This window comes from Oryctolagus cuniculus, chromosome 2 (assembly GCF_964237555.1).
Source record: "Oryctolagus cuniculus chromosome 2, mOryCun1.1, whole genome shotgun sequence".
NCBI classification, from domain to species: Eukaryota; Metazoa; Chordata; class Mammalia; order Lagomorpha; family Leporidae; genus Oryctolagus; species Oryctolagus cuniculus.
The window spans coordinates 158,390,404-158,417,862 of record NC_091433.1 but is presented as its reverse complement, the minus strand read 5'-3'; the positions used below and the strand labels follow the sequence as shown (position 1 = coordinate 158,417,862).

Here is a 27,459-nt window from a genome sequence, read left to right as displayed (position 1 = left end):
TACTCATCCTCTGATTTATCTCAAATTCAAATTCAACTTATTCTACAAAAGTTTTGTTGAACTTGCTTCTTTTGATCCCCACAGCACATTTAAATTTGGTCACCACTTATTTAAATCCACCTCGTAGTAGTCTAATATCACAACATTAGTCTAATTTCATGATAAAGTGGATCCTCTTTGCTAATATACCAGAATACTAGTTTACTAGGTTTACTGACTGTATCCTCCTGACGGCCAGATATTCTGTCCTATTATCTTTCTATTCTGTAATTTCCAACATGATATTTTACATACAGAAGTTCAAAAACAGCAATAGAGCTGACTGGCCTGCACTGTTAACAGGTGTTTTGACAACGCTGGAGTTAGGGAGGTACAAGTGGTCTGTGTTGCTTGCTGGTCAACTGCCTCAATAATTTCTTCCAAATCAAGCAAAATAAAGCCCTTCCTCTTCCCTTTGTTGCCTGCTATGTTAACTCACAAGTAAATGCTGCCTTAAAACTGGACAATGAGGGGGGCAGGCACTATGGTGTAGTGGGTAAAGCTGCTGCCTGCATGCCAACATCCCATATGGGCACCGGTTTGAGTCCTGGCTGCTCCACTTCCGATCCAGATCTCTGCTATGGCCTGGGAAAGCAGAAGATGGCCCAAGTCCTTGGGCTCCTGCATCCATGTGGGAGACCTGGAAGATGCTCCTGGCTTCAGATCAGCGCAGCTCCAGCCGTTGCAGCTAATTGGGGAGTGAACCAGCAGGTGCAGGATCTCTCTTACTCTCTGCTTCTCCTTCTCTGACTTTCAAAAAATAAATATTTCAAACAACAACAACAAAAACCTGGGCAATGAGGCTGGTGACATGGCACAGTGGGTTAGGCCACCATCTGTGACAACGGTATCCGATATGGGTGCCAATTTGTGTCCTTGCTGCCCTACTTCCAATCCAGCTCCCTGCTGATATGCCTGGGAAAACAATGGAAGATGACCCAATGGGCCCCTGCCACCCATGTGGGAGACCTGGATGGAGTTCCTGGCTTCAGCCTGGTTGGGAAGGCTGTTGTGGCCATTTGCAGAGTGAACTAGTGTTGGAAGATCTCTGTCTCTCCTTCTTTCTCTCTGAAATTCTATCTTTCAAATAAAGAAATCTTAAGAAAAAGCAAAAAAACAGCAGCAGCAGCAGCAGCAACAACAAAAAAACCTGGGCAATAAGGTTGCCATTCACCAATTTTAGCAAGTTCACTTGTGATGGCAGATTATCATTTCTAGCACTCACGGTCATTATCAAGTAGCCAGCCTACTAAGCAGACATGCCACCATCACCCTGTGCTGCTGTGGAGACCCCTGCCACCCTCAGACTGAAAGAAACTAAAACTGACTCCTCTTAGCGCCCCTCAAAGGCAGGAAAACTGGCAAAGAGAAGATGATGCAGACACAGCACACAGCAGCAGAAACACAATGGGTGCAACTATTATACTTCCTGGGGACGGGAAATGGGTGAGCAGCAGCCAGCAGTTAGGAGCTAGCTGCCAAATGATCTGTATTTATCCCTAAAGTTTTAGAAATATTTGATAAACAGAGACAAGCAGAATGAGAAATATAATAACACCTAACTCAACTTTTCAATTTCAGGCTGTGAGACAGTATTTTCAGTAAAACTGCATTAAAAGCAAGGTCCTCCAAGTAACTCTGAAATAAACCTTCTAAAGCTAATAGAGAGCCAGTATATTAAATTGTATTTAAATTAAATCCTTAAAAGGATTTTAAGAAAACCTGTATTGCTGGGATGGGTGCTTGGCACAGCAGTTAAGAAAAAGTATACTTCTCTTACTCAGAATCTGATGTTCTTTTGAACTGAAAATATATTTTGATCACAGTACTGTTGTTTGAAAATGAAATATACCTTTAGAGACCGAACTGAATCATCAGCCAGACCAATCACGTTAACGTACAGTAGGTTGCTGTGCTTCAGGAAAAGAACACAGTGATCCTTAAACATGTCCAAGTCCACCACTTTGGTATTTCTCTTCATCGTGAAAAATAAATCCCAGTTCATAATAGCAGGGGTATCAGCTGCTGTTCTCATTAGCTGTGTGAAACAAAGTTAGAGATTTAGGTAACAAATCATGACAGCTACAGCATTTAGAGACAAAACCAATGAAAACAAGACTGTACTCGTCATCCCAATTTTATGAAGTGCTGAAGAAAGCAAAACTGCATCAGGGATGAAGTGTGACCGTAACCTTGTCAACGAGCCCAAGCTAGTCCCTGTGTGCGGAGGCCGTAGGGCCCAGTGTTTAGCTGACATCTGAGGGCATTGACAGCCAGCTAGTCAGCTTACTGAATACATCAGTAAGCCCAGCTGAAGAACCGCCTGAGATCAGTCAACTGCCAACTCACAAAATCACCAGTTTATAAGTCTGCTTTTTTAAGTCACTAGATTTGGATAACATATAATCAGAATAATACTTCATTTACTAGCCTTTGGGCATGATTAAAATATGTAGGGGTATTAGCTCTAAGGGAAGAGAGATGGAACTGGTTATGCTCAGGAAGGGAGCAGCAATTTCTACACTTGAACAAAAGCCTACAAAACAACAGACTCTTACAGCAAGAAACGTTAGTGCAGCCCAATTAGGGGGAAGGAGAATCCAGCATTACCTTGAATTCTGTAGGCTCTCCTACATTAGTGAGAATGTACAATTCATCATCTCTGTGTTCAACATAGTAAAGGACCCCATGAATTCGCTTTTGGATAAGTACTGGTGGGTCCCAAGGGCTCAGGCCATCTATCAGCCACACTTCAGAAGTGGTCTTGTTCATAATATTTATGGTGAGGAAACGACTGTCTTTTGTAAGATATAGGAAAACAAAATAGCTGGAGAGAAAGAGAGATACAGAGACATGAGATCCTAAGGAATTTCAAAAGCATGCTACCTTGTTAATGACCATTATCTCAGAGATGGTCCAGTATATACATTAATTTATAATGCAGGCAGAAAATAAATTTCTTTTAAAAGATTTATTTATTTGAAAGGCACAGTTAGAGAGACAGAGGGAGAGAGACAGAGAAGACCTTCCACCTGCTGGTTCACTCCCCAGATTGCCACAATGGCCAGGGCCGATCTGAAGCCAGGAGCCAGGAGCTTCTTTCAGGTCTCCCACGTGGGGGCAGGGGCCCAAGAACTTGGGCCATCTTCTACTGCTTTCTCAGGTGCAATAGCAGGAGCTGGATCGGAAGTGCAGCAGGTAGGACTTGAACTGGCACCATATGGGATGCTGGTGCCACACATAATGGCTTTCCCTGCTACAAAGCCAGCCACAAAAATAAATTCTTAAAACATTTTTATTTATTTGATAAATATTTCCTATTCACTGGTTCATTTTCCAAATGCCTGCAACATCCTGAGCTGGGCCAAAGCTAGGAACAAGGAACTCAATCTGGATTTCCCATGTGGGTGGTGGGGGCCCAAGTATTTGAGCCATCATCTGAGGCCTCCCAGGATATATCAGCAGGAAGCCAGACAGAAGTGGAGTATCCAGGACTCAAACTGGCACTCCTGTATGACATGGGTGTTGGAAGTGGTGGGTTAACCTGCTGCACCACTGTGCCTGTCCCTAATGATTCTTATTAATTTTTTGGTTGCAGATTTTATGCTTGCACATGTGGCAAACTCTTAATTTCCTATTCTGCAGTATAATTTGAATATGCAAGTGAAGAGTTTGATATGATTTGCAATGATTTTACTCTAAGCTGTATAAATAAATTCTAACAGAGGTGTGCCCAAAAGTATAAAAGAGACCTGAAACCAAGAAATATATTCTGGAAGACATTTAGACTCAATATATGAATGTCATTATCCAATCTTAAAGCATCCTGGTATTAACATATATAGAAACTTAGCAAGAAATGACTTGTCCAAAGTCAACCAATCTATAAAATAAATAATACCAGAACCACTTGCCAGAGAGTAGAAGGTTCCAGGCTAACTCCATTTCTTAGACAAGGATTAGGTATTACTACAAATGAAGAGCAATGGGTATAAAATTAGAAGGTGTCTATTTTGCTATTAACCAGCCATACAATTTTGAGTAAATTTTTATCTATAGGCTTCAACAAATTAATTTCTCTAAAAAGTTAAATATGTACCTCTAAAATTCCTCTTACTTGAACTTTGTAAATTGTCAAATTTGGTGCAGCTTACTGCGTCCCACGTTACTCTGAGCCTGCCTTACTGGGATCTTCAGGGTTTGGATCACCAGAGCCTTCCATCACCAGGCCATCTCCTGTACTTTTTTTTTTTTTTTTTTTTTTGACAGGCAGAGTGGAGAGTGAGAGAGAGAGACAGAGAGAAAGGTCTTCCTTTTACCATTGGTTCACCCTCCAATGGCTGCTGCGGCCAGCGCGCTGCGGCCAGCACACCGCGCTGATCTGATGGCAGGAGCCAGGTGCTTATCCTGGTCTCCCATGGGGTGCAGGACCCAAGCACTTGGGCCATCCTCCACTGCACTCCTGGGCCACAGCAGAGAGCTGTCCTGGAAGAGGGGCAGCCGGGACAGAATCTGGCGCCCCGACTGGGACTAGAACCCAGTGTGCCGGTGCCGCTAGGTGGAGGATTAGCCTAGTGAGCCGCAGCGCCGGTTTTCTCCTATACTTTCCCAACTGAGCCCTGTCCCTGGCCTTGCTGACAGTCCTACACTGTCAGTGGTACGCTGAGTAGCATTTAAGGCAGGAAAAAGAAAGGAGGATATGGTGGTGAGGGGGTATGTGGTGCTCTTCAATGACTTAAAAATGAGGCCTTTTAATTCTGTCTATATTCCTCTCCTTAGAATCGTCATCCTACTGCTCTCCTTAGAATGTATAAATTAAACGGCTCTGGAAATGTCTGAAAATGCAAGAGTTGACATTCACAATGTACCAATCTTTTTTTTTTTTTTTAATGGACAGGCAGAGTGGATAGTGAGAGAGAGAGACAGAGAGAAAGGTCTTCCTTTTCCATTGGTTCACCCCGCAATGGCCGCTGATCCGTACCGTGCTGATCCAAAGCCAGGAAGCCAGGTGCTTCTCCTGGTCTCCCATGTGGGTGTGGGGCCCAAGAACCTCGGCCATCCTCCACTGCCTTCCCGGGCCACAGCAGACAGCTGGACTGGAAGCGGAGCAACCAGGACAGAATCCGGCGCCCCGACCGGGACTAGAACCTGGGGTGCCGGTGCCACAGGTGGAGGATTAGCCTAGTGAGCCACGGTGCTAGCCAAGGAAGGACTGTTTCCAAGGGGTGGAGAAATTTTCAGTGGGGAAGTGAGAGAACAGAACAGAACAGAACAGAGATGCCATGGGACAGTGAGGAGAGAGGATGCACTGCTGTGGCTGTGCGGCATAGCCAGCTGCCATCTGGGAGACACCATGTTCCCAAGTAAAGGCAGGAAGAAGCTGCTGTGTGCCCCCCTACTGGCAGCCTTAGGTGAGGGAAAATTCCACAGTCCCCCACTGACTGTAACTCCAGCCTGAGGTCTGAGTAAATGCTTGGATCCAAGAAGAGCAGCTATTCTGCATCCCTCCACCCACAATGAGCAAAGGAGTCAGCTGTGTACAGTCATACAGCTGATCGGTGTTCTGCTGCTACCAGAAGCAACCAGAGCCACAGTCAGGGCAACTTGTGGGTGGAGGGCAGATCCCCTGCATCCTACAACGGAGGAATTCTGGGCATAGGCCCTGGACTCAGCTCATTCTCTGTGATCCAAAGGGGCTCCCCTAAGCTTTCTGGGCCTAGCAACAGCAGCAGCCCATACAAAATCCAGACCCAACCTGAGGAGTTCTTTCTTCATGTCCTAGCTCACGGTGCTGAGAGATCCAGGTACAAACCACAACAACACCTTTACATGCCTTGTGAGAGCTGGGACAGTTTTATCTGTGCCTTGCAGAATCAGGACTGTTGGTGTTAATAATCTTTGGAGTAGTTTGCACTCACTTGTGATACCTGGAATGCTCTGTCTGCATCACTCTGCTTCAGATAGGCAGCTATCACAATCCCAACACCTGGCCCTCACCCTGGGAGTTAAGGGCAGTGACCCCACTGTTCCCTGCAAAATCAGGACTATAACAATCAGTACTAATTTCCTTAAACCCTCTGGGTCTTTTTTCTCTTTTCTCATGTTTATGTTACATTCTCAAGTTTTCCATTCATTTTTTTCAAAGAAACCTTTTATTTAATGAGTACAAATTTCATAAGTACTACTTTAGGAATATAGTGATTCTTCCCATCATACCTGCCCTCCCAGTCCCACCCCACCTCCTCCTCCCCCCTCCCTCTCCCATTTCCAGTCCCATTCTCCATTAAGATTCGTTTTCAATTAACTTTATACACAGAAGACCAACTCTATACTAAGTAAAGACTTCAATAATTTGCATGCACACACACACAAATTATAAAAAACTGTTTGAGAACAAGTTTTACAGTTAATTCTCATAGCACAACTCATTAGGGACAGAGGTCTTGCATGGGGAGTAAGTACACAGTGACTCCTGTTGTTAAAAAAAAAAATTAATTTTTGACAGGCAGAGTGGACAGTGAGAGAGAGAGAGACAGAGAAAGGTCTTCCTTTTTTTGCCGTTGGTTCACCCTCCAATGGCCGCTGCGGCTGGCGCACCGTGCTGATCCGGAGGCAGGAGCCAGGTGCTTATCTTGGTCTCCCATGGGGTGCAGGGCCCAAGCACCTGGGCCATCCTCCACTGCACTCCCGGGCCACAGCAGAGAGCTGGCCTGGAAGAGGGGCAACCGGGATAGAATCCGGCACCCCGACCGGGACTAGAACTCGGGGTGCTGGCGCTGCAAGGCGGAGGATTAGCCTATTGAGCCACGGTGCCGGCCTCCTGTTGTTAATTTAACAATTAATACTCTTATGGGGGCTGGCACTGTGGCTTAGCTGGTAAAGCTGCCATCTGCATTGCCGGCATCCATATAGGTGCCAGTTCCAGTCCTGGCTGCTTGGGCCCCTGCACCTGTGTGTGAGACCCAGAAGAAGCTATTGGTTCCTGGATTCGGATCACCTGAGCTCTGGCCGCTGCGGCCAATTGGGGAGTGAACCAGCAGATGGAAGACTCCTTTCTTTCTTTCTCTCTCTGCCTCTCCTTCTCTCTGTGTAACTCTGACTTTCAAATAAATAAAAAAAAAAAAAAAAAAAAAAAAGGAAAGAGACTCACATTTAAACACATCCATGTGAAATTCTGGAATATCAAAAATCAAAGGAAAATCCTTAAACAAACAAAAAACAAAAAACTTAAGCATGACATCATTGATCATTCAAGGCTCTTGACATGAGCTGCCAAGGCTATGGAAGCCTTTTGAGTCCACAATCTCCATATTTAGATAAGGCCATAAGCAAAGTGGAAGTTCTCTTCTCCCTTCAGAGAAAAGTACATCTTTCTTTGATGGCCCCTTCTTTCCACTGGGGTCTCACTCACAGAGATTTTCATAGGACATTTTTTTGCAAGTGTCTTGGCTTTCCATGCCTGAAAGCTCTCATGGGCTTTTCAGCCAGACCAGAATGCCTTAAGGGCTGATTCTGAGGTCAGAGTGCTATTGAAAGCAGTTGTTATTCTATGAGTCGGAGTGTGGACTGCTTCCCATGTTGGAACATTCTCTCCTTTTTAATTTTATCTATTGTTATTACCAGACACTTGATCTTATTTATATGATCCATTTAACATTCAATCCTGGCCTTAATGCAGGGCCTCCTATCCATATGATCAATTTAACAATTAACATGATCACTTTAACACTTAGGATCACTTTAACACTTTGCATTATTACCACCCAGCTTAATGGGATTTGGAGTCCCACGGCAAGTTTTTAGCTGTACCCTTAGAAGTAAGTCCATAGGAATGTATGCTGAACTATTTAGCTTTACAAACTTCATTAAGAAGAGGGGCTGGCATTGTGATGTAATAGGTTAAGCTGCTGCCTGCAATACCAGGGTCCCATATGGGCAATGGTTCAAACCTTGTTAAGGACGAGAGAAAAATATCAAGTTACACAAAAAGGAAAACTAATTACACTAACAGAGGACTTCTCAACAGAAATCCTACAGGCCAGAATAGCATGGGATGACATATTCAAGGTCTTAAAAGAAAAAAACTGGAGGCCGGCACTGTGGCGCCGGCATCCCATATGGGCGCTGGTTCAAGTCTTGGCTACTCCACTTCCAATCCAGCTCTCTGCTATAGCCTGGGAAAGCACTGGAAGATGGCCAAACTCCTTGGGCCCCTGCACCTGTGTGGGAGACCCACAAGAAGCTCCTGGCTTTGGATCAGCCCAGATCCGGCCGTTATGGCATTTGGGGAGTGAGCCAGCAGATGGATGATTTTTCTGTTTCTCCCTAACTCTATCTCTCAAATAAATGAATAAATCTTAAAAAAAAAAAAAGGAAAAACTTTCAAGAATATTATATCCAGAAAATCTTTCCTTAAGAAGTGAAAGAGAAATAATGTATTTCCCAGATAAGCAAAAACTGAGAGGATTCACAACCACCAGATCAGCATTACAAGAAATAATGAAGAGAATTCTACATTAGAAGTAAATATCATTAGGGTCAGCATTGTGGCATAGTGGGTAAAGCCACTGCCTGTAATGCCAGCATCCCATATGGGTGCTGGTTTGTGTCCTAGCTATTCCACTTATGATCCAACCCCCTGCTAATGGCCTGTGAAAGGCAGCAGAAGACAGCACAAATATCTGGGCAGCTGCCACCCATGTGGGAGACCTGGAAGAAATCTCCTGGCTTCAGCCTCAATCAGCCCAGCTGCTGTGGCCATCTATGGAGTGAACCAGCAGATAGAGGATCTCCCCACTCCATCCTGCCCTTTACTCTTTCAAATAAATAAACCTTAAAAAAAAAAAAAAGTAAACTTCATGAAAACACATGACTACCAAATTCATGCCCAGAGCAGGTACAATCAGGAACCAATCAACAAAATGACAGGTGTTAGTTCATTTTCAATGCTAACCTTAAATGTAAACAGATTAAGTTCTCCAGCTGAAAACTTTAGGTTGGCTGAATGGATAAAAAAAACCAAGACCCCACTACATGCTGCCTACAAGAAACTCATTTCACAAATAAAGATGCACATAGAGTGAAGGGCTAAAGATATACCAAGAAAATGGAAACCAAAACAAGCAATTGTAGCTATATTCATATTAGATAAAAAGACTTTAAATCAAAAACTGTAAAAAGAGAAATGTCTCAAATAATCTAATAATGCATTTTAAAGACTTAAGAAAATAAGAACCAACCAACCCAATTTAACAAGCAGAAATAATAAGGATCAGAGCAGAAACAAATCAAATTGAAACTTAAAAAATAAAACCAAAAACAAAAGATCAAAACAAAAAGCTCTTTTTCTATGATTAAAAGAGGTAAATCTTTAGCCAGACTAACAAGAAAAAAAGGAAAAACTCAAATAAAATTAGATATGAAAGAAGAGTCACCATAACCAACACCACTGAAATACAAAGGATCCTAAGAAATTACCGTGAGGGCTGGAGTTGTGGCAGGGTGGGTTAAGCTGCCATTCTATATGGGCTGGCATCCTATATGGGCAAGATCTAGCAGCTACAGTTTCGACCCAGCTCCTTGCTAATGTGCCTGGGAAAGCAGCAGATTACTGATGTGCTTGGGCTCCTGCATCCATGTGGCAGACCCAGAAGCATCTCTGGGCTCCTGGCTTTGGCCTGGGAAAGCCCTGGCCATTGCAGCCATTTGGGGAGTGAGCCAGAAGATGTAAGATCGATCTCTTTCTCTCTGTAAATCTACCTTTCAAATAAATAAAAGTAAATCTGTTTAAAAACAAACTTAACTACTATGAAAACAAACTGGAAAACTTTGAAGAAATGGATAAATTTTGTTGGATACATATAACTTATCAAGACTAAATCAAGAAGATACAAAAAACATATCACTAACAAGCAATGAGATTAAAGCAGTAATAAAAGTTTTCCATCAAGGCAAAGTTTAGGACCTGATGGCTTTACTACTAAATTCTACAAAACATTTGAAGTGGGGGCCGGTGCTGTGGCATAGTGGGTAAAGCCATTGCCTGCAGCACCGGTATCCCATAAGGGTGCCATTTCAAGTTCTGGCTACTTCACTTCTGATCCAGCTTTCTGCTACAGCCTGGGAAAGCAGTGGAAGATGGTCCAAGTCCTTGGGCCCCTGCATTGACATGGGAGACCCAGAAGAAGCTCCTGGCTTTGGATCAGCCCAGCTCCAGCTGTTGCAGCCACTTGGGGAGTGAACCAGTGAATAGAAATCTGCCCCCCCTTCCACCTCTGCCTCTCAAATAAAAATAAATAAATCTTAAAAAAATATTTAAAGATAAACTGCCTCCAACTTTTTTTTTTTTTTAAAGATTTATTTGAAAGTCAGAGTTAAACAAAGAGAGGTTAGGCAGAGAGAGAGAGAGAGAGAAAGTCTTCTGATAGTTCATTCCCCAGATGGCCGCAATGGCTGGAGCTGTGCCGATCTGAAGCCAAGAGCCAGGAGCTTCTTCCGGGTCTCCCACATGGATGCAGGAGCCCAAGGACTTGGGCCATCTTCTACTGCTTTCCCAGGCCATAGCCGAGAGCTGGATTGGAAGTGGAGCAGCCAGGTCTTGAACTGGTGCCCATATGGGATGCTGGAGCTTCAGGCCAGGGCGTTAACCTGCAGAGCCACAGCGCCAGCCCCTCTAATACTTTTCAAACTGTTCCAAAATATTCAACAGGATGGAACTCTGCCAAACTCTTTATGAGGCCAGCATCACTCTTATACCAAAACCAAAGACAACATGAAAAGAAAGCTATAGGGTCTACTGAGTTAAGCTGCAGTCTGTAGTGCCAACATTCCATATGGGCACCAGTTCAAGCTCTGGCTGCTCCACTTCTAATTCAGCTCTCTCGCTGCTAATGTGCCTGGAAAAAAGCAGCGTAGGATGGCCCATGAGCCTGGGCCCCTGCACCCACGTGGGAGGCCTGGAAGAAGCTCCTGGCTCTGGCCTGGCCCAGCCCTGGTCTTTGTGGCCATGTGGGGATTGAACCAGTGGACAGAAGATCTCTCTCTTCTCTGTCTCTTCCTGTCTCACTGTAACTTTCAAATAAAAACCTTCAAAAAAATATAGATCTACTTCCTTGAATCAACATACACACAAAAATTCTCAACAAAATGCTAGCAAACTGAAATCAAAATCACATCAAAAACATTAGACATCATGATCAAGTGGTACTTATCCTAGACATGCAAGGGTGGTTCAACATCAGCAAACCAACAAATATCATCAATTAGATCAACAGAATGAAGAACAAAAACCATATGGTCACCTCAACAGATGTGGAAAATGCATTTGATATAAAATTCAACATCCCTTCATGATAAAAATCCTCCACAAATTAGGTATAGAAGGAATATACCTCAAAATTATAACAATTATATATGACAAAGCAACAGCCAATATCATACCAAAGGAGGCAAAGCATTTCTCCTTAGATCTGGAACAAGGGAAAGATGTCTACTTTCACCACTCTTAATTTAATATAGTACTGGAAGTATTTGCAAGAGCAATTAGGAAGGAGAAAGAAATAAAAAACATCAAAATTGGAAAGGAGAATTTAAAAAAATCTGTTTGCAGATGACATGACATTATACTTGGAAAAACCAAAACACTCCACCAAAGCTGTTAGAACAGATAAACCAATTCAATAAAGTTGTAGGTTACAAAATAAACAAAAAATAGTTTTTTTATAACTAAGGATGAACTCACTAAAAAAGAGACAAGAAAGAAATCCAATTCACAATTGCCACAAAAGAGAAATAATCAAATATTTCTGAATTTAATAAAAGAACTGAAAGATCTCTACAATGAAAATTATAAAACATTGATGGAAGAAACCATCAAGGGTACAGATAAAAAAAAGCAAAGATATTTCTTGCTCATGGATTGGAAGAATTAATGTCATTAAAATGTATGTATACCTAAAGTAATCTATAGAGTCAGTGCACTCTCTGTCAAAATACCAATGATAGTCGTTACAGAATTAGGTGTCATGGTCTTGACATTAAGGCAAAATTTATTTTTCCATAAATCATTTCAGAAAGTATGTCTGGGGCTGGTGCTGTGGCAAAGTGGGTAAAGCCACCGCCTATGGTGCCCGCAACCCATGTGGGCGCCGGTTCGAGTCCTGGTTGCTCTGCTTCCGATCCAGCTCTCTGCTATCACCTGGAAAAGTGTGTAACTGCACCCACACGAAGATCCGGAAGAAGCTCCAGGCTCCTGGCTTTGGATTGGCCCAGCTCCAGCCATTGCAGTCATTTGGGGAATGAACCAGCGGATGGAAGACCTGTCTCTCTTTCTCAGAAGATGGCCCAAATCCTTGGGCCACTGCACCTGCACGGGAGACCCAGAAAAAGCTCCAGGCTCCTGGCTTCGGATGGGCCCAGCTCTGGCCATTGTGGCTATTGGGGAGTGAACCAGAGGATGGAAGATCTCTCTCTCTCTCTCTGCCTCTCTGTAGCTCTGTCTTTCAAATAAATAAAATCCATCTTAAAAAAAAAACTAGTACATCTGGTTAAGAGACAAGGGATAAATTTACCACCACTTCCTCTCAACCCTGGTTAAATAGTGAGGCATAAGTCCCGGAAATTATAAGGAGCTGGAGGAAATTTAAAGAACTACCAAAGTACTAGGAATGTAAATTTTAAGACTAATAAACATGATTGTTCAAAGCAATTTATAAGTCAGATAATCTACATGAAATGAATAGTTAATTTTGGGCAACTGACACCATGGCATGTTAGTTATGACTTATGGGAGATTTATGATTGCTATATATGGCAACCCCACTAAATGTTTAACTAACAACTCTTCTCATGTGTTATAGTCCAGACAGAATGTCTGCGACTTGGCAATTAAATGTAGGGATGTATTAGTGCTTACTCTAGAGTCTGATTATAACCAGACTCCACTTTTGAACCAAGTAACAAAAGAAATGACCATCCCTTAGCCTTACAATATGTGATTACAACCAAAGTCATTATTTTAAGTCAATGTAGAACAATGCTTCAAGTAACTGGAAAAGATTCAACTGCACTATTCTAGTACCTTGGGTCTTTTTCTGTGTAAAAACGTTCATTACGTTTGTTATCACCAAAAGTTGCTCGATAAACATCATGACAGCGAAGATTCCTCTGGAAGGTGTAGAATAAAACATCTTCATCTTCTTCATCCTTGACCCATTCTGAAAGAAAATAATTTAAGAATTATACATAGCCACATACAGATGAAGTGAAAAAGCGTAGTATATGCTAATTTTGAGTGCCAAAGAGCAGAGATGTACAAGTTTATCAATGAATACCCAAATACAACTATCCCATACATTTGATCCATATGTGTATGAATAGACTTCAATATATTTTTGCACCAAAATCAACTTGTTTTTTAATTTCATTTTCCACAAACTTTTTTGAAGTATCCTCATATATAAGTCGAAGAGTTTTCTGGAGAATAAAACACTGATTCTTCAGTTTGAAGACTTCAAGTTTTTATACGAGAGTATAGAAATGTTTGGTATTTAGATAAGCTGTTGGTAAAGTCATTTGCTTTCAGAAGATGAATTCTTTTTAAATCTATAGATTGTAACTTGAAGTTTAAATAAATACTGGGCCCCTTTTTTTCATTCTGGTATTTTTTTTTTAATCTGCTTTCAACCCACATGATGATGATATCTCAAAGTGAATATATTAGAATTATTTATTTAATCAAGTTGAGACACATTAGAGACAGGAAGAGCTCCCATCCACTGGTTTACTCCCCAAATGCCTGTGATGGTCAGGGATGGGCTAGGCCAAACAAAGAAGCCAGAAACTCAATTCAAGTCTCTCATGGGGTGGCAGGGACCAAACTTCTTAGCAATAACCTTCTGTCTCCCATGGCTGGCATCAGTAGGAAGCGAGAATCAGTAGCAGATTTGGATTTCATACCAGGCATCTGATATGGTATGTGGGCATCCCAATCTGTGGCTTAACTATTACATCAAACACCTACCCCTGTCAAACACATCTTAGTGCTGGTTCTTGATTTCATCAAAAGCTGTCAATGGAAGCTTGCCCACAATTACAACATGACTGCCACCTGGCTGACAGTGACTGTTAAGTCATCATTGTAGAGCATAATAAGCATTCTTATTTTAGAGGTTAAAATGTACAAAATGTAGGTGTTAGAATCCATTCAGTAAGGCATAACTTCAATTCACTGCAAAAGCACTTAAAGGATGGGGAAAGTGATGGCACAAAATGAAGAGGGAGAATGGTGAAATATGTATGTACCATTCAATGACAAATGCTAATAGTTAATTGGTTTTATTATTAAAAATGTCATGGTTCCCACTGATGAGTTACTTCAACATGTTCCAAGCGACATGGACTTTTGGATAGTGACTTTTGGCAAATTTCCAGTAACAGCATGGTGAGACAACATGGAATTAAAAAAATATCCAAACTATTAAGATGCCTCTCATATGAAAAATTTATTCTAAATAATTGTAAAGAATTTTCTCAAGGGGCCAGAACTGTGGTGTGGTGGGTAAAGCCACTGCCTAAAGTGCCAGCATCCCATATGGACATTGGTTCAAGTCCTGGCTGCTCCACTTCCGATGCAGCTCCCTGCTAATGTGCCTAGGAAGGCAGTGGAGGATGGCCCAATCACTTGGGCCCCTGCACCCACGTGGGAGACATAGAACAAGCTCCTGGCTTCAGACAGGCCCAGCTATGTCCACTGCAGCCATCTAGGGAGTCAACCAACAGATGAAGACCTCACTTTCTCTGCCTCTCTATAACACTTCCTTTCAAATAAATAAATCTTAAAAAGGAATTATCTCAAAATATACTATATATATGTATATATATTATATATATCTCAATACACTGTATAACTGGACTCCGATAACTTTAAAAATGAGCATTTAAAAATCACCTATATATATATATATAATTTTTTTTTAAAGAACTCACTGCACTTAGTGCATTTGAAAGTGACCTCATAAGTTCATTTTTTAAAGTTTTATTTATTTATTTGAAGGCAGAATTACAGAGACAGAGGCGCAGAGAGAGGTCTTCCATCCGCTGGTTCACTACCCAGATGGCCGCAATGGCCAGAGCTGTGCCAATCCGAAGCCAAGAGCCAGGACCCTCGTCTAGGTCTCCCATGTGGGTACAGGGGCCCAAGGACTTGGGCCATCTACTGCTTTCCCAGGCCATAGCAGAGAGCTGGATTGGAAGAGGAGCAGCCGGTAGTTGAACTGACATCCATATGGGATGCTGGCACTGGAGGTGGCAGCTTTACCCACTATGCCACAGTGCCAGCCCCTACATATATAATTAAAGAATTATAAGCATAAGAAGCAAATAGAAAGATATGGAGTTCACATGGATAAATCAATCAGGTACTCACCATCTCCCTCACTCACACTGACAAAAAAAAAACGGTTTCAAAATGTGAGCATCTCCTACTGCTGCCTTTTCAACATATAGACTATTTTAGTTAGGGGCTTACCAAAACTGGACACATTTGGGAAAGAAGCTTCCATTACAGGTTGATCGCTAAGCTTCACAACTATACAGGTAGATGCTTCAGAATCCTCAGTTCTTATCTTGGCAGCCACGTATTTCTCATCTGGAGCAACTCTGATACAATCAATGAAGGGCTGGTCCAGTTTAAGTTCTTCCAAATTGAACAAAACTTCATAATTCTCATTGTCTGCTGTATAAAGAAAAGAAAGAAATTACTTCACAAGTTACATTTAAAAATATTTTAAACTGTGTCTCATTGTTTTAAATTAGCATTTCCCTTGTATATGCCATTTCCTGGCTTCCTTCAATACTTGGCAATTTGTGCATAAACTGGCGTCATTTAATATTATCCTATGCTATTATTATTCTATGCATCAACCTATGAGCTAATATTCAATTAACAATACAGTCCAGTCTATTATTTATAGAGTATATAAAACCTAGAAAGCAACAGAGTATAAACAGCATCAAATAATATCTATAAAGTGCCTACTACTAAATGCCCAAATCTATCTCCATTCTCCCAAAGCTTATGAGTATAGTTGTTAACTTTACATTAAACAAACTTAATATTTCTAAAAAGCTGTTTACAAAGATAACTAAGGGGCAGGTGCTGTGGTGCAGTGGGTTAAAGCCACAGCCTGCAGCTCTGGCATCCCCTTTGGGCACTGGTTCAAGTCCCAGCTGCTTCACTTCCAATCCAACTCCCTGCTAATGCACATGGGAGAGCAGCAGAGCCAAGTGCTTGGGTCCCAGCACCCACATGGGAGAACAGGAAGAAGCTCCTTGATCCTGGCTTCGGTCTGGCCCAGCTTTCATTAAGGCCATGTAGGGAGTGAACCGCAGATTGAAGAACTCTGTCTCTACCTCTCTCTGTAACTCTGCTTTTCAAATAAATAAAACAAGTCTTAAAAGAAAAAGATAATTGAGAAATAATCACAGAACATTTCTTATATCTGAGGAATTAATACAAAATTCCCTTTTCAAAAAAGTGAAACCTAAAAAAAAATCAGAGCATGCTAAAAGCAAAATCGTGTTGTACCTTCTTCATCTTTGGAACGAACCAAGCAGCAACCTTCCTGATAATATACAAAACCACCATGCTTAACCTGAAAATGAGAAGACAATGTTTTCTTTAGTATTTATTTAATTAATCTTTTAGGTTAATTTTAGGTCTGACTATTCAAGATGAAGAATGAGATCTCTCATATAAAGCAGATCTGTTGACATCTATGAAGATGTATTAAATATAGCAGACTCCTTCTTACAACGTAACTGCTAAGAAATCATTTCCATATGCTTACAATCTCGGCAATAAAGTCAAAGTATCATGAAATACGTCAGTTCTCATGTCTTCAGACATAGTTTAGGAACTAGACCAAGTGGCAACCCTAAGAAAATCCAAAATGATGCAGATGAGGTGACTGAAACTTTCATAAGCCTGAAAACTTCCTGAGATTCTTTCCTTCAAAACCTGTTGTCATTACTACCAATGCAGTCCAGGTCTGATCTTATACACAGGCCCTTATCCTCTGCAATGATAGATAGTGGCAGTTTGAGATGGCAAGAATGAATTACCAACATGTGAGTAGCACTCTTCCTCCATATTAACTGCAATTAACTGAAATGATTTCAGCTGGCTTAAGACATGCTATTTACTACATAGTGGCATGTTAAATCTAGAATTCCTGGTTTTTAACCTAGGACTATTTCCATTCTGGTATGTACATGATTTTCATTTATAATCTGTGGTTCCATTTTTAAATGTTATTGAAAAATTTTCAGTATGTACAATATTTCAGTTAAGCATTTATAACTGTGGTAACCATATATGTAGTTATCATGGTATTACTCTACTTAAAAGTAAATTTCTGGCCGGCGCCGTGGCTCACTAGGCTAATCCTCTGCCTTGCGGCGCCGGCACACCGGGTTCTAGTCCCGGTCAGGGCACGGATTCTGTCCCGGTTGCCCCTCTTCCAGGCCAGCTCTCTGCTGTGGCCAGGGAGTGCAGTGGAGGATGGCCCAAGTACTTGGGCCCTGCACCCCATGGGAGACCAGGATAAGTACCTGGCTCCTGCCATCGGATCAGCACGGTGCGCCGGCCACAGCACGCTGGCCATGGCGGCCACTGGAGGGTGAACCAATGGCAAAGGAAGACCTTTCTCTCTGTCTCTCTCACTGTCCACTCTGCCTGACCAAAAAAAAAAAAAAGTAAATTTCCTTTTATCAAAAAAAGTAGATACAGCAATAAAATACATTTTAAATGAAAAAGATATGTGAATAAGTTTCATTTAAACTTCTCCTTAGAATAATTACAAAATTTTTAAGCAGAATTGATTCTTCCAAAAGCTCAAAATTTAATAATGTTTGTAAATTCACCTTAGCTTTTATCCTTAAATGTGAGGATCATACTCTGCCTATTAAATTTTGTAGCACATCTGAAAGGTCAAAAGCAGTACCGTTTTCATGTGGGATTATGTCTATGAATCACAAGGTTTCTGAGTGGTAACATCAATGATAGAAAAAAGACATGGTTTATCTTACCTCTGCGTTGATGATCTCGTATTCTTCTTGTGGCTGTGTTTCTAATTTTGTTCTCACTTTTTCAAATGCATCCATATTTTCTGAAGGGGATTTTTCGTTTTCTTGTTTAATAGGCAGATTATCCTAGAGAAAGTTTTACTGGTATGTTTACAATATTTCAAATTAGGAGGGAGAAACCTTTGCTTTTTAAAAATAATTCTTACTTCATTTTCAATTAAAGATTACAGTGTTAAGTCCATACCTGTGTAATAATATGCATTTTATAGATTTTAAATATTCTTAAGTTTATCAATAAAATGATTTTTTTACTTAAAAACAAGACTTTTGATGGTCATATATTATTTATTTTAAAATAGTTCTTAAAATGTAGTATTAAGATGTTTTAGACAATAGTCATTTGGTTTTATAAATAATGAATTACCTCCTAAAAGGAGAGAATTATCAAAGGAACAGAGAGATTATCTTTACCAACAAATGTTCACTGCTATTCTATCAGAATTGGATGAAATTAGTACTACTTCATTAATCATCATTTTTTCTTGTGGAGATAACTCCTCAAACAGAACTGATAAAAACATGAATTTCATTCTTTAAGGAAAAAATTCACTTTATGAAAGGAATTCAGAAAAATAGTGGACAATGAACATGATTAGAAATACAGATGAGGGTGAAACAAGCATTTATGATAATTTATTGGGAGTATCTACAGGCTAAGAGCTTTGGCCTATGATAAGCAACCAAATACTCTATGAATGATTAAAATTTAGGAAAGGCAGAATCTCAATTGTCAAATAAAAAAAGATGTTCAGTAATTCATTACTTCACTGGCTTGCCTTGTTTTAACAAAAGAACTCTAGCCAAGATTTTCAACTTCAGCCCTCTGCCAAAGATGACAACTGCACAGTGATGTGTGCCAGAAGGGGCACTAAGCCTTTGGTGAGGACCTCCAACAGCTGGCAAATATTTATTGCACAAGTACATACGAGATACTTTACCAATGCTGTTGAGAATGCAAGCTATAAATATAGTATTACAAAGAGTTTACTATCTAAAATTAAACAGAATAATCACCAAAACAAGATGGAAAAAATCATTTCCATAAAATTTTCCTGATACTTGTGGACTGTTATGATTTGTATTAGATTCAATTAGTATAATGGTTACTATGATAACCTCATTTAGCCTCCACATCTAATAACACACAAGGGTACTTCAAAAAGTTCATGGAAAAGTGGAATAAGAAGGTAAGTTTATTTTGGTGCAACAGTCCCCAAACTGGAGGCTTTGATGTTTATTTTTTCAGTTCTCAGGGTTTTTTAGCCTTTTTTTTTTTTTTTTTATTTGACAGGTAGAGTTACAGTGAGAGAGGCAGAGAGAAAGGTCTTCCTTCTGTTGGTTCACTCTCCAGACGGCCACAACGGCCAGAGCTGCGCCGATCTGAAGCCAGAGGCCAGGAGCTTTCTCCTGGTCTCCCATGTGGGTGCAGGGGCCCAAGCACTTGGGCCATTCTCCACTGCTATCCCAGGCCATAGCAGAAAGCTGGACTGGAAGAGGAGCAGCAGGGACTTGAACCCAGCACCTATATGAGATGCCGGCGCCACAGGCAGAGCATTAACCTAGTGTGCCACGGCGCCACCCCCCCCTTTTTTTAAGGATTTCTACAAAATCTGATTGTTCTTTAGAGTAGTGACTCAAAATATCCTTATGAATAATCCAATAATTCCATGATATCACCGAACAGAAACATTACATTTTATTTTTTTTTTTTTTTTTTTTTTTTTTTTTTTTTATCTTTTATTTAATGAATATAAATTTCCAAAGTACGTCTTATGGGTTACAATGGCTTTCTCCCCCATACCGTCCCTCCCACCCACCACCCTCCCCTTTCCCACTCCCTCTCCCCTTCCATTCACATCAAGATTCATTTTCGATTATCTTAGTATACAGAAGATCAGCTTAGTATACCTTAAGTAAGTATTTCAACAGTTTGTTCCCACACAGAAACATAAAGTGAAAAATAATAGATGATTTTTATTTAAATGATGATGAAATCAGATCAGACCTATTGTCATGTTTAATCCCAGTGAGAGTCAAGTTGGGAATTGATAGTTTCTTTTCTTTTTTTTTTTTTTTTTTAACAGAAGATCAGTTTAGTGTACATTAAGTAAAGATTTCAACAGTTTGCACCCCCATAGAAACACAAAGTGAAATATACTGTTTGAGTACTCGTTATAGCATTAAGCCTCAGTGTACAGCACATTAAGGACAGAGATCCTACATGAGGAGTAAGTGCACAGTGACTCCTGTTGTTGACTTTACCAATTGACACTCCTGTTTATGGCATCAGTAATCTCCCTATGCACCAGTCATGAGTTTCCAAGGCTATGGAAGCCCCTTGAGTTCTCCGACTCTTATCTTGTTTAGACAAGGTCATAGTCAAAGTGGAGGTTCTCTCCTCCCTTCAGAGAAAGGCACCTCCCTCTTTGAAGACCTGTTCTTTCCACTGGGATCTCACTCACAGAGATCTTTTTGCCAGAGTGTCTTGGCTTTCCATGCCTGAAATACTCTCATGGGCTTTTCAGCCAGATCCGAGTGCCTTTAGGGCTGATAGAAACATTACATTTTAAATCAGAAGTAGAAATCTATCCTAAAAGTATAATCCAGCAATAGGAGTTGCCTTTTCATTTCCAGATAAAATTTTCTGTGTCCAGTAATCCCCACTGGAACTCTGAAGTAGAGCCAGGAGAGCTATGAAAAGTACCTCACTCTACTCCATGCAGCTCCTAGGACATTCTAGGTCATGGAGCTGGGCGCTCTCACTTTTTAGCACCTGTTCTGAGAACCATGGCCAACATAAAACTAAAGGCAATAGATCTGGATCTCATGCTTGTCCTTTTATTTTATATTACCGAATAACTTTTTTCTGAGTCAGAAATCCCAATCAACTGAATTTATCTGAACCAAAATAATTCAGAAACCAGTAGAATTTGTGACTTCCTCTTACTGTGCAATGTGTAGCAATTCAGAGCTTTATAATTTCTGAAAAGGAATTACTCCCATGGAAGTTGAGATTTTACAAAGTGTTCATAAGCTGTTCCAAGTTATTTTGGGTTTTGTTCTGTCCCATCATCTTGGGACTCTGAATGCTTTAAGTTTTCATTTTCACTCCCAGCTAGCATTATCTCGAAGGTACATAACTAAAGGTATCCATTTCCACCAAGCATCTTAATACTTTAATACTCCAGTTGTTTCAAGAACACATATGTACCTAATGAAGGGGAACTAAGGAAAGCTTCATTTTTAACTATTAAGACTACAGGTGAGGCCAGCGAACGGCTCACTAGGCTAATCCTCTGCCTTGCGGCGCCGGCACACCGGGTTCTAGTCCCGGTCGAGGCGCCAGATTCTGTCCCGGTTGCCCCTGTTCCAGGCCAGCTCTCTGCTGTGGCCAGGGAGTGCAGTGGAGGATGGCCCAAGTCCTTGGGCCCTGCTCCCCAGGGGAAACCAGGATAAGTACCTGGCTCCTGCCATCAGATCAGCGAGGTGCGCCGGCCGCAGCGTGCCAGCCGTGGCGGCCATTGGAGGGTGAACCAATGGCAAAGGAAGACCTTTCTCTCTGTATCTCTCTCTCTCTCACTGTCCACTCTGCCTGTCAAAAAAAAAAAAAAAAAAAAAAGACTACATGTGAGTATCAACCATGAGTGGAAAAAAAGGAGCACTCCTTCTCACCTTACCACTGGCCCTTAACAAAACTTAACAATAAAAGTTGTTATGAAACAGGAGAATGGAATGTGTAACTTTATTATGACAAAAAGGCTTAAATTTAAAGACAGAAAACAATAGCAAATTAGAAAACTCCAGCAGCCTTTTAGAGATGGTGCTGTTATTAAGTGGCTACCTCTAAGGCAGAGCAGGAAATCTTGTGCCAGAAAGTCAGGAAGTGCTCAGGGTTAAGCAGATATGTCAAATGGATGCAAAGCTAGGTCTGAAGGGATTCCTACTCGTTACATTTGGGATAGCTCGAGCATTACAAAGAATTATGAATGTAATTAGTTATAAATCATTGGGGGAAAAACAAGTAACAGAAAAACCAAAAGATAAAGGGGGGAAAAACAAGAAAGGATCTACCCCTCTTTATAAAATATCATCTCCATGTGCATTAAAAATATTAGAAAATAATGTACCAAGCACCCAGTAAAAACAACTGATCATCGACAGTTCTGAGTTATACAATATGCACAGAATACCAAAGTATGGTCTTGAGTATCCTTTATTCAAAACATTGGGACTATAATGTTTCAGATTAGATTTTTTTTTGTATTTTGACATACTCATATACGTGTTACTCTAGCAGCATTCCTAATCAGATAATCTGAAATTCAAAATTCTCCCAAATCAAAACTTTTGAGTGCCAACATGATGCTCAAGAAGTTCCAGATTTTATAGCATTTTACAGATTTTACATTTTCAGATTTCATCTTAGGGCTGCCCAACCTCTATTATTATTTTTTTAATTTTTTTTTTTATTTTTGACAGGCAGAGTGGACAGTGAGAGAGAGAGACAGAGAGAGAAAGGTCTTCCTTTGCCGTTGGTTCTCCCTCCAATGGCCGCCGCTGCAGCCGGCGCACCGCGCTGATCCGATGGCAGGAGCCAGGATCCAGGTGCTTTTCCTGGTCTCCCATGGGGTGCAGGGCCCAAGCACCTGGGCCATCCTCCACTGCACTCCCTGGCCATAGCAGAGAGCTGGCCTGGAAGAGGGGCAACCGGGACAGAATCCGGCGCCCCAACCGGGACTAGAACCCGGTGTGCTGGCGCCGCTAGGCGGAGGATTAGCCTAGTGAGCCGCGGCGCCGGCTCCAACCTCTATTATTGTGCAGGTTACCTACAGATTGACAAAGGGAATTAAAATTAAATCCCTTCAACAAGGGTTAAGAATTAAGAATTATAGCAGCAGGTATCTTGGCATGGCAGGTAAAGCCACCATATGGGCACCGATTTGTGTACTGGCTGCTCCACTTTCCATCTAGCTACCTGCTAGTGACCTGGGAAAAGCAGCGGAGGACGGCCCAAACGCTTGGGTTGCTGCCACCCTGATGAAGCTCCTAGCTTAAGTCTGGCTCAGCCCTGGCTGTTGAAGCCACTTGGAGAGTGAACAGCAGATTGAAGACTTCTCTTCTGTAACAGTGACTTTCTTTTTTTTTTTAAAGATTTATTTTATTTTAAAGTCAAGGGTTACAGAGAGGCAGAGGCAGAGGCAAAGTTATCTTCCATACGCTGGTTCACTCCCCAAACAGCTGCAGCGGCCAGAGCTATGCCGATTCGAAACCAGGAGCTTCTTTTGGGTCTCCCATGTGGGTGCAGGGGCCCAAGGACCTGGGCCATCTTCTATTGCTTTCCCAGGCCATAGCGGAGAGCTGGATCAGAACTGGAGCAGCCAGTAGTTGAACCAGAGCTCATATGGTATGCCAGCATTGCAGACAGCGGTTTTACCTGCTACACCACAGTACTGGCCCCAACAGTGACTTTCAATTAAATAAATCTTAGGAAAAAAAAAACACCTTCTTTCCCAAAACAGGATATATGTGTATGTACATAATATTTACATATGAAATAAATGTGGTAAAATGTTAAAAACTGTCACATCCTAAAATCTAAAAAATAAAATTATAAAAAAGAAAAATAGCCAGACTTTAAGTTGTATGATACTGTAAAGGATTTTACTTGATTTTTCTTAAAATATTAATTTATAGCATTTTACACTTAATAAAAATCCTGAAATGGTATGAAAACCACACTGAAAACAACAACAAAACAATGGTTAAGAAATAGCAGTTATTGGGGCTGGCACTGTGCTACAGTGGGTTAAGCCACAGTCTGCGTCACAGGCATCCCATTGGAGCCTGTGAGTCCTGGCTGCTCCATTTCCAATCCAGCTCCTGCTATTGTGCCTGGGAAGACAGCAGAAGATGGCTCAAGTACTTCTGGCCCTGCCATCCATGTGAGAGACCAGAATGGAGTTCTGGACTTCTGGATTTGGCCTGGCCTAGCCCTGTCTGTTGTGGCCATCTGAGGAGTGGAAGATCTTTCTCTGCCTTTCAAATAATATAAATCTTAAGGCAAACAAAATAGCAGTTATCACTAACTAAATTAGTATCAGTTAACAGTGGGGCACCTAGACATGATATGTTTCCTGATATTAAGTAATATGAAATGCTTCAATTTAAGAAAGAGAAAAGGGGGCCAGCACTGTTGCACAGTAGGTTCACCATCCTCTGCCTGTGGCACCAACATCCCATACGGGTGCTAGTGACCTGGGAAAAGCAGTGGAAAAAGAGGAAAAGATCCTCTTCTGACCCAGCTCTCTGCTATGGCCTGGGAAAGAGGTAGACGGCCCAAGCACTTGGTACCCTGAACCTGCACTGGAGACCTGGAAGAAGCTCCTGGCTCTTGGCTTCCAATTGGCTCAGCGCCAGCCGTTGTGGCTACCTGGAGAGTGAATCAGCGGATGGAAGACTTTGTCTCTCCCTCTCCCTGTAACTCTACCTCTCAAGTAAAATCTTAAAAAGAGTAAAATCTAAAGGAATAGAAGAAAATACGTTTTAATGAAGTTGTTAAAACAGAAACTAGAGAGACTCAGCCAAATAGAGTTGGTTCTTTCAGAAAATAAAAATGAATAGCAATATTGATAAGAAAAAAATGACATAAGAAACAGTAGCAATGAAAAGATGGCCAACGTGTTTGGGCTATGGCACCCATGTGGGAGACCCAGATGGAGCTCCTGGTTCCTGGCTTCCACCTGGTCCAGCCCAAGCCACTGTGGCCTTCTGGGGAGTGAACTGGTGGATTAAAGAGCCTACTTAACCTTATATGCCACAGCACCAGCACCTAAAATTTTGAGCTATATTTGTAAATGGATTGTTATTTAAAAGTACTATTGGCCGGTGCCGTGGCTCACCAGGCTAATCCTCCGCCTGCGGCGCCGGCACACTGGGTTCTAGTCCCGGTTGGGGCGCCAATTCTGTCCCGGTTGCTCCTCTTCCAGTCCAGCTCTCTGCTGTGGCCCAGGAAGGCAGTGGAGGATGGCCCAAGTGCTTGGGTCCTGCACCCGCATGGGGGACCAGGAGGAAGCTCCTGGCTTCGGATCAGCGCGGTCCAGTTCCTGGACCAACTTTTCTTCTTCATCATCTGCACTAATTTCCCTGGTGATTTCACCAAGTCGTAACCTTAAATGCTATTCATATGTTTAGGACTCCCAAATTTATAACCACCCTGAACCTCTCCCCAGAACAAGTTGAACTTGGGTTTACAGCTGACTGCTTAACATTGCTACTTGGATTTCTAGTAGGTATATCAAACAATATCCGAAAATCAACCTTATGGTCTTTCTGTATACCGTTGTCACCCAAAATCCTATTCTCCAGGCAATCTTTTCTATTTCTAAAAATGACAAAACGAGTCTGTACTGCCAGTGGTTCAAGGTCAAAAAGACTTTGAATCTGCTTTGCCTTGCTTTCCTGCCACACGAAATGAACAGCTTACACCTTTCAATTCTATTTAAGATGTATCCAAATGTGATCATTTCTCTTACCTTGACCTGTACTACTCTGGTGGACCACCACCATCTCTCCTTTGGATTACAACAAAGCCCAAATGCTCTCTCTCCTTCTGGTCTTGCCTTCTAGTTAAAGCAGCTAGAGCAAGTCTGGTCAGATTGCTACAACTCAATTCAGAATAGCAAAGATATGGAATCAACTCAAATGTCCAATTATGGGGGCCAGTGCTGTGGCACAGGTTAATTCTCTGCCTACAGCGTCGGCATCCCATATGGACACCGGTTCTAGTCCAGGCTGCTCCTCTTTGATTCAGCTCCCTGCTATTGCCTGAGAAAGCAGTGGAAGATGGTCCAAGAGCTTGGATCCCTGTACCCACATGGGAGACCTGGAAGAAACTCCTGGCTCCTGAATAGTTCAGCTCTGGCCGCTGTGGCCATTTGGGGAGTGAACCGGCGGATGGAAGACCCTTCTCTTTGTGTGTAACTCTACCTCTCAAATAAAATCTTATAAAATTTTTTTGGGGATATGTACACCATGGAATACTACATAGCAGTTAAAAATATGAAATCCTGTAGTTTGCAACAAAATGGATGCAACTGGAAAACATTATACTTAGTGAAATAAACCAGTCCAAGAAGGACAAATACCGTATGTTCTCCCTGATCTATGGTAACCAACAGCACCTAAAAGGTAATCTATAAAAGTGAAACTGACATTTTGAGATGTGATGACTCTGAATAGCCCTTGTCTTGACTTGAGGAAGAGATTTTTTTTTTACTCATGCTGTTTGTTGAACTCTTAGTATAGGGTTAATCTTATGTGTATAAGTTAATTGCAAATAGATCTTAGTAAAAAAAAAATAAGACTGGGAATAGGAGAGGGAGGAGAAAGACGGGTGGGAGTGAAGATAGGGTGTGAAGAATCACTATGTTTCTAAATTTGTCTTTATGAAATGCATGAAGTTTGTATACCTTAAATAAAAGGTTTCTGGGTTAAAAAAAGTAAAAAAGATTGTATCATTCCTCTACTGGTTTCCCATTTTACTCAACAGGAAAATAAAAAATCTTCACATAAGGCACCTTCAGTGCCAGCATCTCATACGGGCGCTGGTTCGAGTCCCAGCTGCTCCACCTTCTGCTATGGCCTGGAAAAATCAGTAGAGGATGGCCCAAGACCTCTGGCCCCTGCCCCCATGTGGTAGACCTGGAAAAGCTCCAGGCTCCTGGCTTCAGAGAGGCCCAGCTCTGGCCGTTGCAGCCATATGCAGAGTCAATTAGCAGATGGCAGACCTCCCTTTCTCTCTGCCTCTGTAACTCTACCTTTCAAATAAATAAATAAGTAAATAAATAAAATCTTACCATGTGTTTACTTGGTTCTAAGGCTGTCGCCTCACTACTTTGTTGACAATACTACATACTAACTATAGCACTTGACATTCTAACAATGCTCAGTTACTCCAACTGAGCCACAGCGGCCTCCCTGATGTTTAAGGATCAAGCATGCCCCCACCTCAGTTTTTGATACACTGTTGTGCTCTCTGCCCAGTAAGTCCTTCAAGTTATTGCTCAAATGTCGTCTTCTCAGCTGGGTCTTCCCTAACCATTTTACTCAAGTAACAACCCTCCCTCTCCCCACACTGCCCGCCCTCCCCCAACACTGCCCGCCCTCCCCCCACAATGCCCACCCTCTCCCCACACTGCCCACCCTCTCCCCACACTGCCCGTTTCTCCCTTTCCTGTACCTATCACTTCTGACATATTTTGCTTTTTCCCTCATGTA

General features: G+C 41.7%; 1 protein-coding gene and 1 long non-coding RNA gene across 13 annotated transcripts in view; both read right to left on the bottom strand.

Annotated features, from left to right (window-relative positions):
• The window catches only part of PREPL (prolyl endopeptidase like), a 61,228-nt gene that overhangs the window by 23,374 nt on the left and 10,395 nt on the right, over positions 1-27,459 (bottom strand). For 8 of the 12 annotated variants that reach the window (XM_051842954.2, XM_002709895.5, XM_070069179.1 and 5 more), the window contains 6 exons: positions 18,127-18,249; positions 16,625-16,691; positions 15,566-15,772; positions 13,118-13,253; positions 2,650-2,866; positions 1,892-2,077 (listed from right to left, as the gene is read on the bottom strand). In XM_051842954.2, the coding sequence (XP_051698914.2) occupies positions 1,892-2,077; positions 2,650-2,866; positions 13,118-13,253; positions 15,566-15,772; positions 16,625-16,691; positions 18,127-18,249 (936 nt within the window). The remainder of the gene's footprint in view (positions 1-1,891; positions 2,078-2,649; positions 2,867-13,117; positions 13,254-15,565; positions 15,773-16,624; positions 16,692-18,126; positions 18,250-27,459) is intronic. The other 4 variants (XM_051842955.2, XM_070069182.1, XM_070069183.1 and 1 more) reach the window with 1 other exon arrangement.
• On the bottom strand, positions 21,235-27,317 carry LOC138848636 (uncharacterized). The gene is made up of 2 exons (XR_011386665.1): positions 22,989-27,317; positions 21,235-22,620 (listed from the first exon to the last, which is right to left on the bottom strand). It is a non-coding gene; the product is annotated as an uncharacterized lncRNA (long non-coding RNA).